The sequence below is a fragment of the Podarcis raffonei genome, chromosome 5 (genome assembly GCF_027172205.1).
Source record: "Podarcis raffonei isolate rPodRaf1 chromosome 5, rPodRaf1.pri, whole genome shotgun sequence".
Classification (NCBI taxonomy): domain Eukaryota; kingdom Metazoa; phylum Chordata; class Lepidosauria; order Squamata; family Lacertidae; genus Podarcis; species Podarcis raffonei.
The window spans coordinates 60,691,268-60,704,614 of NC_070606.1; the positions used below are offsets into that span (position 1 = coordinate 60,691,268).

General features: G+C 41.2%; 1 protein-coding gene across 1 annotated transcript; it reads left to right on the top strand.

Moving 5' to 3' along the window:
- The first annotated feature begins 4,737 nt into the window (after positions 1-4,737).
- On the top strand, positions 4,738-12,452 carry DUSP28 (dual specificity phosphatase 28). The gene is made up of 3 exons (XM_053389576.1): positions 4,738-5,169; positions 6,641-7,442; positions 11,744-12,452. The coding sequence occupies exons 1-2, from the start codon at positions 4,822-4,824 to the stop codon at positions 6,764-6,766; spliced, it is 474 nt and encodes a 157-aa protein (XP_053245551.1). The 5' UTR covers positions 4,738-4,821; the 3' UTR covers positions 6,767-7,442; positions 11,744-12,452.
- The last annotated feature ends 895 nt before the right edge of the window (positions 12,453-13,347 follow it).

A 13,347-nucleotide genomic window follows, 5' to 3' on the forward strand; every position in this document is an offset into this window, starting at 1 on the left:
AAAGTGCAAGTAGATAAATAGGTACCGCTCTGGCGGGAAGGTAAACAGTGTTTCTGTGCACTGCTCTGGTTTGCCAGAAGCGGCTTAGTCATGCTGGCCACATGACCCAGAAGCTGTCTGCGGACAAATGCCGGCTCCCTCAGCCTATAGAGTGAGATGAGCACCGCAACTCCAGAGTCGTCTGCGACTGGACTTAACGGTCATGGGTCACTTTTCATAATAGATGGTGGCTGTTTATCCTTCCAGGCCCTAAGCAGTAGTTTCTTAGCAACCATAAAGGCTCATCAAATCCACTTTTGTTATCCTGCCATTCATCCCAATACTACAGACATTTATTTTACAAGTATATGGATGCCTCCAAATATCAAGGATTTTGCCAATACAAAATTGCTATGGACAACAGATTTAGACCAAAAGGAATATATCACTGGACAAGTCTCAATAGCACAGATTCCATAAATTCTGTGACATATGGTGCCTGCAGTTTACTTTTCACACCAGCTGATGATTTGTTCTTCCACTGGCATTTCCTTCAAGCTAGTGCTGAAATTGGTGAGAGGTCTCCACCCCTTTCCCAGATCAGAAAGAGGGTGGAAAGCAATGCAGGAATCTCAGCTAAAGCATCCATGAAGGATGACCATCCAGTCTCTGCTTCAAGACCTCCAGTGAAGGAGAGCCAATACACAATCTCTCTGCTCTGATTGCCTTGGGCAAGAAAGGGTCTCCCATTGCCAACCATGAAGTGTGGTTCCCTTGTCCTCTCCCACGCATACCCCAGATCCCTCTCAGGATGTTGTGAGTTTGTACTCAATGCTTCCTGACATATGTACAGTACAGTGGTACCTCGGGTTACAGACGCTTCAGGTTACAGATGCTTCAGGTTACAGATTCCACTAACCCGGAAATAGTACCTCGGGTTAAGAACTTTGCTTCAGGATGAGAACAGAAATCGTGCTCCGGCGGCGCAGTGGCAGCAGGAGGCCCCATTAGCTAAAGTGGTGCTTCAGGTTAAGAACAGTTTCAGGTTAAGAACGGACCTCCAGAACGAATTAAGTTCTTAACCCGAGGTACCACTGTAGAAGGAATGGCCGCATGTCCCACTAGCCTTTCATTCCAGCATCTCCTAAACCTCCTTTCACAGCACAATATGGGGAGACAGTCGCTGGTTCTTGTTCTCTGTAACTACTTGATATTCAGTCACTGTATATTTTAATAAAATAAGCATCAAAAAATAAAAAAGAAGAAAGAAAGAGGGTGGCAACACTTTTTAGTGTATGGCCACAGCATAAGTGCAACAAGACTTGCTGAGTGGCAGTTCATATACTCAGCCAACCTGCTGATCCCCTTTCTGTGGCAGTGGAATGTTATAGTGGACATACTCCCTTACCCTTCATAGAGTGCTAGGCTCCAGAAATAAAAAAGACAAGAGTAAACATCTGACTCATCGGTGAGTACATGTTATAACTTTGACCCCTTTCATTGTTATTTTTAGACGAGTTTGTTTTGGGGATGCTAGCAGCTCTCATTAAATGTTCCAGCACATAGCTTATGCTAGCCTCTTAAAATCAGAGAAGCTGGACTGCTTCCTGTTGTTGCTGGCTGAGGTTGAGTTGAACTGGATTTCACAGCTTTTAAAACTTAAGGGAGCTTCTTTTTATTGTTGCTGCCATTGAACAACTGGGAGTCAGAATCCTTGCTGGTCTACTGCAAATTGCTCAAATCAATGCATATGTACTGATTTGCCAACTGCCCATCCCTGGACTAAAGCCAACTTCATTCATGAAAGCTTATGCCATAAATCTTTTTTTCTGATGCCACAAAGCACCTTTCTGTTTTTTGTTGCAACAGACTAACATGGCTACCCTTCTGGAACAAGCTATCTATATTCACAATGTCTTAATAGCTTTCTCACTTTCCCAAAGAAGAAACATTGCAAACAATTAGTCACTTCACTAATTGCAGGATTCTGTGGGAGTGTTATTTCCTGATGCTGGCATTCGCTAATAACGCCTGTCGACCCACCAGACTGGCATATGTTCTTATTCAATTCTATTATTTCCTTGATGACTATGTGTAGAAATTACTGCAGTAAAGGTCCCTCCACACACTTCCTTGTGCAAACAGGATGATCCTGCTAAAATCCTTTAATTTTTCTTTTTTTTTCTTTTTCTTTTTTTTATTAAATATTTATTAGCATTTTCAAATAACCCACAACAAACAAAGACAAAAAATAAACAAAACAAAAATCACAAAAATACATAACATTCAAAACTAAACAAAAAAAATGAAAAAATAGAAAAAAAAACACATAAAGTTTCTAATACTTATTATTCTTAACCTTATTTCTCAGACTTCCTCACACCTCCCCTTCTTGTATTCCAATTTAAATTGTCAGTTCAGCAAGTCCTTAACTTATTTCTTTACCTTAGCTTAAACATTTATTCTAACATACTATTGCTTTACTTTACTTCTTTTTTCCCATTTCTTCAATTTATTTTTAACAGCCTTATTTTCAATTAATTTAAAAAAAAAAAAGAAATCAGTTTTACCTTATTAAAATTACACATCAATACTTATACCTCATTAATTATTCTTAAACCTTTTTCCTAAAGTCGACCAAAATTTCCCTTCCACGATTTACCCAATTTCCTTACCACTAACAAAAAATATTAAAAAAGCAAATTATCCTTATGTACCCTTTGGATTCCCAACCTCCACCCACCCTTTTCCCGGTTCCAGTTCCCAACCAATACCATCAGTCTTTATATTATTTATTTAGCCTGGAGATCTCAGATCCGAGGCCCTTATATCTCTCTCAGTTCCTTTCTGCCGGTCTCTTTGATAGTCCTTGATGTTAAACCCCAAGCCTCGGAGGGGCTCCGGCCCAACAGGATCCATGTTGCTTCCAGCCAGTCCTCCATACTTAAAAGCAAAGCCTATGGGGTACTCCAACTCTTGTTTCAAATTTCTTTCAGATCCAGATGTCCCCAAAGCTCCAGCTTTCACCAACAAATTTGTAATCCTCAGGTCTTCAGATCTCCTCCAAAAGGGATCTCTCCATTTTCCAGACTCCCATTCAGACCAGGCTTTCCACATCCAATTTTTATTGTCCTTTTTTATCATCATGTCAGGCCTCATATTGTAACTCTCCTTTGACTCCTGCAAATCTCCTGCTCCTCCTTCATTTTCTTCAAAAACAACATATTGCTCCATCATTTCTACACTTTCAGTTTCATTTATTTGTTCAGTTAAATGGGCTTCCTGTTTCAAGTCCTTATCAGGCTCGAAACTGTTGTTTACTGTCCAGTGTAGTAGCGATACCTTTGTAGACAAAGCATTGTACTCATCTTGCAAGTTTCCCAAGAGAACGAGTGCTCTGTCCAATTCTGCTTGGATTTTACATACTCCAGCCATTTTTGTGATGTAATGTCCCTATTACCCCTCTAGGGGGGTTTTAGTTCCTTGATGTTCCTTTTAGCTCAAAACCAAAAGTCCAGTTATTTTGTATCAGCCCTCCTTATTTTCAACAAGTTATACCAAATAAACCAGCAAAAACAGCAGAAACAATGTTCTCTTTTTCCAGCTGACAACTAGCTGACTAGCAGCTCACTTGACAGCTGTCAAAATCTTCAATGCAACAGGCTTTCTCATAGGACGTTCCCGGGTCTCGGGGGGGGGTGAAATTTCAGCTCCCAAAATTCTTTTTATCCTCCAGTAAGTCTTCTTAAAGTGTCAAAACCGTGAAGTCAGGATCTTTCATTAAAAAACAAAAAACAGATTCTCTCGACCTTAGCTGCCCAGTCCTTTGCTTTAAATTGTTTACAAAGAGGGGGGGGTGAACTTCCTTTTTAGCCCCTTCCCGCTCGTTCCAAATCCAAAATTAAGAATTTTTAAAGTTCCAATCTCCGTAATACTCACGGGTTTATATTTTAGAGTCCAATCGGTCTTGGAAGAAGTTGGCGCTCTCTGTCAATGGCTTGCGGCTTCACTCCGTAGGCGAGGGAGTACTCTCAGCACCACACCTCACCCTGCCTCCGTTCCGAAGCCTTTAAAAGGGCTCCGTCGCGGATTGGGGGGGCGCAAATGGTGCCCGCCGAGTCTCTATGTTCACAGGCATCCGCGCCTGTGATTTTAAGGGTCCCCGCTTCGCCGCAGCGGCCAGACCCAGACGCTACGGAGCCGATTCCCTCCGGAGCTCGGAGGGAATCCGCCATTAAACAATGGCGCCAACCCGGAAGTCCTAAAATCCTTTAATTTTTCTTACCAAATATATTATGGGGATTTTCCCCTTCTGCTCAACTTTTATTGCACTATAGCCCTCCAGACAGCAGTAATTAGGAAAGCATTACAGAACAGCTAACAAAGCAGAACAAATCCATCACTAATGCACTATTACTGTGTCAAGAACCTGTTGCAGAATAAAGCTGCAATAAAACACCAGTCTGGAGGGGCCCTGAGTCCAACCAACAAGTCTGATTATGTGTGTGTGTGATTTTAAAGAAATTCTAGAGAGTCTTGAATAACTGCTCTATTGTTCCAAAGTGACTGTCCAAAGCTCAATATTGCTAAGTGCTGCCATTAAAAAAAAACAAAAAACAGAAGGCATTAGGACAGTCTGAAATGTAATCCTTTCAGCTACAAGCAGAATAAATATAGCACAGCCTGCAGATGGCTGCAGAACAAGACATCCAGAGCGATCTGACAATCTGTGTGCTTTCGGGAGGTGAGTCTTAAGCACCGCTCTGCCTCTCCCCGGCATTTTCCTGAACCAGGGAAAGGTTCAGCTGCACCTCTTCCTGCAGCCCCGCCATTCCCCTTCAAATGTTGACCCTCTGCAAGGTCACCGATTCTCTGTTCATTAGCAATTCCAGGTCAGCCTGCGATGAGAATCTCCTCGTTCAAGAGAGGATTACGTTCTGTGTCAATGTCTCCAGGCAGCAGCCCTTCCCGAGCTTTCAGCAAGTCCAGACGCTGAGGGTCCCCGTCTTCGATGATCCCTCGGAGGACCTGTATCGATACTTTGAGCGCTGCAGCGATGCCATAGAGGGCACAGTCCAGAGTGGTGGGAAGTGCTTAGTGTACTGTAAAAACGGCCGCAGCAGATCTGCTGCCATCTGCACTGCCTACTTGATGAAGCACCAAAATCTCAGCCTGAAGGATGCCTTTGAGGTATTGTGAGCATGCAGGAAAAATAACTATCTTGTTCTATAGCTCGGTTGTTGATGCTGAAATGCAGAAGCATTTGTATTCCAACTGGGCAAGAGCACCTTACTTTCCAATTTGAAATGCTATGCATAACAAAAGTCATTGCAATAGTTCTGCTCCAGTTTTCTCTCTCCAAGGAAAGTGTCATAAGGATAAGAAAGACGATTAATTTTCAAGGCAGCTTAATTTCCTTCTCAGTTGGGCAAATAAAGCCAACTCTGACTGGAGATTGTTGGGGGTGTTTTGGCCCAATGAAATTCCAATGGCAAGTAAATTCTGAATTGTCAGATTCAGGAGTTTAAACTCCTGTAAAATAAAATCTGGCAACATTATGCAGGAGGTTTTGCAGCTTCCTCCCTATGCACTTTAAAATAATAATAATAATAATAATAATAATAATAATAATAATAATACTCAAGCATTTCAGAAATATTGTATGTTGTTTATGTTTTTATTCACAATCGGTTCTCATACGAATGCCATCACTCATGCCATTTCCTTAAAAATCAATAATCTTAGACTGAAGGCAAGTTAGTCAAATTTATGCAACAAAGAATGTAATAGTTGCTTGTGCCATGGAAATGTTTCACACTATTACCTCTGCCAGACACAATAGCTGAGTTGTACAGATCAAGTGTACACTCTTTCACATCAATAGTTGCAGTGACAGCTTGTACCTCAGTGTAACAGGAGTGAACAAGCCGAGTGAGACAAAATGTGTGTACACCATTGGAAGTTAATGCCACTCACATGTTGCTTTCAACTCTCTTAAAAACTATTGCCTGTTTCTAGCATTAGTACAGACCTCTGTTGTATTGCTAGAAAACTAGTTTTGGGGAGCAAAGGGGTGGCAAGGACTGCAAACAGCAACAATTTGGTTCTTTTTGCCAGGACCTTAATATACTATGGCTGCATATGCACCATACATTTAAAGCACAGGACTTCCCCCAACTCTAGGAACTGTAGTTCACTCACCACAAAATTATAATTTGCAGCAGCCCTTCCAAACTACAGTGCCCAGAATTCTTAGAGGGAAGAAATGTGCTTTATATTGTGTATATGGTGTGTAGCAAATGGTGATGAATTTTCATGAGGACTTTTTCTTTAAAAAGTAATAATAATAATAATCCAAACTGATATAGAAATGTGGAAAACTGAACTTAAGATTGGAACAATGCAAAACTGGTAGAAATCTAAATTGATAAATTTGCCCATTCCTATAGACTGCTACGATGAGATGTATTGTATGTCTGTTAAATTTGCAGTCATTATTTATGAATTTGCATCTGTGCATATAAATTAGCACATAAATTTATGTCACTCTGTACCTTCTTTTCAGTGATACTGTTCCACTTTTAGGGCAACTGTAAATGGCCAGCCTGTGGGAAAGTCACTTCCTTTGTGTGTAATACATTTCTTTTTTTCCTCCCTGTAGATTGTGAAGATGGCCAGGCCGGTAGCAGAGCCCAATGTTGGCTTTTGGTCCCAGTTACAAAAATATGAAGGGCATTTACAAATGCAGCATCAGATGGATCCTTCTCGAAAAATAACTTCGCAATAAACACTTTTGTTTTGATCCAGACTGTGGTGTGGGGGGAACTCCTTGAAGGAGGTGTGTGTGTCCTAAGAGCTTGGAAAGATTGTAGATGCCTCCAGACTGTCAGTATTGTTGGTGGCAAGGAAAAAATATAGGTATATAGAAGGGAGAATTCTCGAGATGCCAAGATCCAGTTTTGTGGCAAGTACTCTTTGGTGAGAGAACCCCAGCAGAGATTTAAAATCACAAAATATACAGCAAGGTAAAGCATGGAAATGTAGGCCTTTAAAATATGTCTTTCTGAGTTCCAAAATTTCCCTTCCCTTAGCATAGAAAAATACCACGTTTGGTAAGTTAAAAATGATTTACTTACAAACTATCCAATGGTCAGGTTCCTGCATTTCAGAAAAAGTTGCACAGGCAATAAAACTTGGCTTAGTTAAAGGGGTAAAGTTCCTAAATTATTGGTATAGGAACTCAAGAGTAGAGTGGCCATGTGGTCTGAGCTGCAGAAACCAACTTATACCTCCTCACACATTGAGCTTCTCAGGAAGACTGGTTGAACAATAGGCTTGATTACCTAGTCCCTCTCAAGCTGAGGGGAAGTGACCTCCTAAGCCTGGCAGGGCAGCTTACTCTATGGTATAAACCCCTTAGAGTTAAGCATGGTTATATGAGGCTGGTTATCCCACAAGTATTTGTTGGCTATTTGCAGTTTAGTAGCGCAGAGAGCTTGCTGGGGAGACCATGCATTAAAAAGAAAGGACTCAAAAATAACTTAAACAAGGTTTTAATAAGAGAAACAAAAACTCCTTTTACACTAAATACATTAACAACCAAACCAGACCCAACCACCAACCCATCCCCCAGGGTAATGGGAGAGCTAGGTGCTGCTCCTTATATACTACACCCAAAAGCTGACACACCTTAATCAAATACAACTCAGCAGCACCTGCTGTGCTTCACAGCTGCAAAGCTGGGTCTCGTTATCTTGCTCTGGCCCTTGCTCTGGCCCCTTAAAGACATACACATCGGGTGCAACAATGATGAACCTTTACATTTAAAGAAACCATTCAACATTTCCCCTGCGGTTCATCATTGTGGAACAAAAACATAAAGCATACTTTGTACATGTTTTTCATGTGTAACCTTTGGAAGTGCTTTTGTAAAAATGTCTGCAATTTGATTGTCACCTGGAACATATTCAAATACAATCATTTCGTCAGCAATTAGTTTCTTTACAAACTGTAAACGTAACCTTAAGACTCTAGTGCGCTGCGTATTGGTCTCTGAACACAGGATAGCAAGTCCGCTCTGAGAATCAAGGTAAACTTTTACTGGTAGTGTTACTTGCATCTGTAGGTCTGCGAATACTTGCAGATACCATTCTACATCACGAGTGGCCTGAACGCATGCACATAATTCACTCTCTGTTGTGGAGAGACAAATAATGGTTTGTGTCTGGGACTTCCATTCAAATGGACAACCGTTATAACAAAACACCATACCAGACACACCCCTGCAATTATTTTGTTCCACTGCATGAGATGCATCACAGAAAATTTCAAAACCTTTGTCAATACATGTTGTAAACTGCAACCTATAATGTTTGGTGTGTTTAAGGTACATTACCACTCTCTTAAGAGCAGAGAAACATTGCATAGTGGGCTTTTCCACATTGTGATGCATCTTTTAACAAAAGCTTAACTGTTTCATATTTTACACTTGGTGAATAACACAAATCATAATCTTCGCCTGGAATTTGTTGAAAACCCCTAGCAACTAGTCTTGCTTTGTACCTTACAACTTCATTTTTGTCATTCATTTTAACTCTATAAACCCATTTTGAATCAATAAGTCTCATATCTGGGGTTTGTGGTACAAGAGACCAAGTGTTATGCTCTTTTAAAGAAGCTATCTCAGAGTTCATAGCTTTATACCAATTTGCAGCTTGTTGCTTAGGTAATTTCTGAACATCATTGTAGCTTTTTGGCTCAAAAACTGCCTTATTGGCATACACAGTATTAAAATGTTCATCTGCAAAACGTTGTGGCTTCTGTCTCTTTCTATCTGAACGTCTCAGTCCGGAAGGAGAGTCAGACTCCTCAGACTTAATGGGACTAAGTGAACCACTAGTTTCAGGTTGTAAATCATTGTCAGATTGAAGAGATGCCTGTAGGCTAAGCTCACGGTCAGAAAACTCAAGAGAATCTAACCTCCCCTCAGGTGCCTGTGACTTTAAATCAAACAAATCAGATTCAACAGACTTTTTGTCTTTTTCCATTAATTCAGAAGCACCATTTCCTGCTGCTGCTGCTTCTTCCTCTTCTTCCTCAGTATTATCTATACCATCAGTATCTTGGAAGACAGCAACTCCATTCCAATTTACAGTTTGTATCATGCTTCTGGTAATATGAAATTTGCCAGTTGCTGGTATGTAAATTCTGTACGCCCCCTGCTGGTAGCCCATTAATTTTCCCTGGACACTACGTTCACCCAATTTCTGCTTAGCGGGATAATGCATAATTACATCTGAACCCCAAATGCGTAGGTATTTCAGATTAGGGCGTTTTTTAAACAGCTTCTCATAGGGGGTGACATCTAAACCAGAATGATAACTGCGATTTCTTACATAACAAAATGCATTAAGCGCTTCAGCCCAAAAGTCTTTGGGCAGATTAGCATCGTGCAGATACGTTTTAACCCCTGCCTGTAGGTCACGCTGCACAACTTCAACAAGCCCATTTTGCCAGGGACTTCGGGGGCAAGATAACTCATGAGTAGTCCCCTGCGCTTCCAGGAATTTCTCAAAATCCTCAGAAACAAATTCCCCGCCCCGGTCAGAAAATAGGTTCTTAATTGGTTTGTTAAAGTGCGTTTTTACCCAGTTGCAAAAAACTTTGTACTTCTCAAATGCTTGGGACTTCTCAGCTATTGCATAAGTCCAACAATATCTACTATACTGGTCTATCAGAGTAAGCCAGTACTTAGAACCTCCTAATGATGGTGGGAGTGGCCCAACTAAATCACAATGTACACGCTCAAATGGCTCAGTTACTTTCCTATCTGAGCACCTACCCTTGCGTGCAACCTTAATCTTATTCTTGCAACAGGATAGACATTGCATAAAGAATTTACATGGTTTTAAGTTGAGGCCATTAACAATATTCTTTGTCTTAATTACATCAGCAAAATTCAGGTGTCCTAGAATTCTGTGCGCCTCATGGACACACCCGGAATGTGGCCTTACATTCCTCAACCCCTGGCTTGACTGTGCTGCTCTGCAATTTATAGGCGATTGGGAGTAGGTGCGAAAATACAGTCTATATAAACCATCAGATTCCCGGCCATATAATAGACGTTTGTTCCCATCGAAAAACTCACACATTGACTTTAAGAAACGCACAGTTATGCCTTGACGAGCAAAGCACCTTACTGATAATAAATTGTCCACTGACGGGCAGTAAATGCAGTTCGCTATCGTAATGTTTAAAGAGTCAAGTTTAACAGTACCCCTGCCAAGCGACTGCAAGACTTGTGAATTGGCTAAATGTACATTACCAATTTCCTCTTCGAAAGAAATAAACAAGCTTCGATCGTTGCAAATATGCTGAGATGCTCCTGAGTCCACAACAAAAGACTTCCACTTGGCACGTTTAAGTCTTTTACGATCTGTTGTCCTAGCATGGAAAACTCGCGGCTCGTTTCTGTCTCTACTATACGATGTCGGCTGCTGGGCTGACGACCGTGACTGACGAACAGAAACAGGCTTGGGAGTACTTTGCTTTCTTTTGGATCTGCAGTCCTTTGCAAAATGTCCTTGCTTATTGCAGAACCAACAACGCTTTGCAGCTTTAAATGCAGTTGTATCACCACAGGTTTGCATATGGCGTTCCTCATTCTTTCTGGAAATAGGAGTGCTTATGGCACAAGCCTCCCTTCTGTCCAACTCGCCCATTAATCTTGCCGTTACCCCTTCCACAGTTAATTGTGCTGGTGGAACAGCAGATATCTGGCTAGCTATACCATCAAAGTCCTCATTAAGGGAACATAGAATGATAAAAACATACTGAATATCAGGTATCTCCATGTCCCTTCGAATTAATTCGCAGCGTATTGCCTCCAGACGTCTCAAGTGTGCTGCCAAATCACCACCAGGCTGCAACTTCGTCTGGTACAACTGCTTGAAAAACGTCAATGCAGATGCTGACTCTTTTCTAACATGCACTGCTGCAAGACTGTCCCACATTTCTTTGGCAGTTTTCTTATTTCTTATATAGACTACTTGCTGGTCGCTGACTGCCAAATTAATTATCGCCCTGGCTTTTGCATCTCCTTTCGACCAAGCATTAGTCACAGGGTCAGGAGGGTCATCAGTTACATAGGTCCATACTTCTCTAGAGGTCAAAAGCGCCTCCACCCGAAAAGACCCTAAACTATAGTTCTCATCTGTTAGCTGTGGGAAGACCAGAGCCTTCTCAGCTTCAGGAACCCGGTCAACCATTCTGGAACTCTTCCAGACCCACAGAACTACGCTAACAGGAGAAGGAGTTTTCAAACCTTTCTCAGAGTCCAAAAATATGCAGTCATCCACTCAGCAGCTGGGCCCATAACCAAAGATGTTGGCTATTTGCAGTTTAGTAGCGCAGAGAGCTTGCTGGGGAGACCATGCATTAAAAAGAAAGGACTCAAAAATAACTTAAACAAGGTTTTAATAAGAAAAACAAAAACTCCTTTTACACTAAATACATTAACAACCAAACCAGACCCAACCACCAACCCATCCCCCAGGGTAATGGGAGAGCTAGGTGCTGCTCCTTATATACTACACCCAAAAGCTGACACACCTTAATCAAATACAACTCAGCAGCACCTGCTGTGCTTCACAGCTGCAAAGCTGGATCTCGTTATCTTGCTCTGGCCCTTGCTCTGGCCCCTTAAAGACATACACATCGGGTGCAACAATGATGAACCTTTACATTTAAAGAAACCATTCAACAGTATTTTGTGGGAGAGATTCAAGTGTGTGCAGGAGCTTATGTTTGCACAATCGTAGTGGATTAAAGCTATCGGTTGTCCTACACAACATACCCACTTTTTAAAAAATGAACTTTTTGCTTTTTGGAAAATGAAGGAGAAAGCCTTTGAAAAGTGTGTGATTAACAAATGGTTGATGGTGAAACATGTAATCACCTCATAAGCAAATCAGGATGATTGATCATTGACATATGGCAAACACCTGGCAAACAAATCAGAACAAATGATCAATAAAGACTGAGCATAGTCTAGCCTCTGTTTAACAGCAAATCAGAATGGATGCTCAAAAGTCAAGTCCTCCAGACTCGCTCTGTGACTGATAACCATCAGCATGCTTCTCATCTGCCTAGTTCCTGAGGAGCCATTTTTGTGGACTGCCCAGAAGTCACACAGACATCCCCCAAAACATTATTCTTTGGAACCTTAGTAGTCTCTGAAGCCACAAAATAAACGTTGACAATTGAGGTCAAAATGTGGTTATGTGCCCCTCCAGATTGGAGGGCTTTTGTGTGTGATTCTTGGGTGTTGTTGGTATCCATCTTTGAGAAATGATGCACAATGTTGGCACTCTATTGCATTACTCAAGACTGAAAATTTTTTAAAATGTGTTTTAATGCAACACTGCTTCATTTGTGTTTTATTTCACCAATAGATATGTGTTTTGAGCATGGCATGACTGACAATCACCTGTATTTAAATAAAAGTTTCTACTCTCATGTGAAACATACATTATAACAGCTGGCTCCAAAGTTCATAATAAGGAAAGACAGAGCAACAAATAATGGCCTTGGGCAAGATGAAAACTGTCTTTGCGAATATGTAAAATATATCAATCTACTCTTATCTGCATTTTATGCCTGCATTTATGATTGCCTGTAGCTATTTATGTGTCTACATTAAAATCATATCAGTATTTTCTTTTTTGATTAACAGTACTCTGCTAGTGAATTGGCATATTTTTCTGAAAGTGATTATGATTGATGACTGATTATACAATACGAATGAAGTATTTAGGGTGTGGAAGTAGTAATCTTAGTTTCTTAGTGATGGCTGAATTTTTACATGCAAGGCAGCTTAATCATAGAATTGTAGAGTTGGAAGGGATCCTAAGGATCATCTAGTCCAACCCCTACAATGCAGAAATATGCAGCTGTACCATACCAGCAACCTTGGTGTTATCAGCACCATGCTCTAACCATGCTGCTTAATAAGAGGGAGGGTTCTGTTTTGAGAAGAGAAAGGGTGAGTTCTTAACTTTCCCACCTGCTGGCTGTTTTTCAACTCCCAAACCTACTCCCATCTGCTTCAGTACACACACAAACAGCTCCCCTACCATTCTTCTTCGGAAAAAAAAGGCCAGGGCTTCTTTTAAGTGTAACATGTTATTTATTCCTACCCTAAGCCAGGAACTGCATACCTTTTGGTGTCAGTGGGCACACTGGGTTTTATAAGAAATTGTAATGGGTGCCAGTGACTGGTGGGTGGGCAGTGGTGGTGGTAAGGCATAACACACAATAGCTGCCACATCTAAACAGGCAGCAGAAGATATAGGCCCCTAAAATGGTCCC

Bases quoted from the DNA above. Each gene is read 5' to 3' on its own strand.
- DUSP28 (XM_053389576.1), top strand. From the start codon at position 4,822: ATGTTGACCCTCTGCAAGGTCACCGATTCTCTGTTCATTAGCAATTCC. The intron at 5,170-6,640 runs GTATTGTGAGCA...TCCTCCCTGTAG, and splicing joins GCCTGAAGGATGCCTTTGAG to ATTGTGAAGATGGCCAGGCC.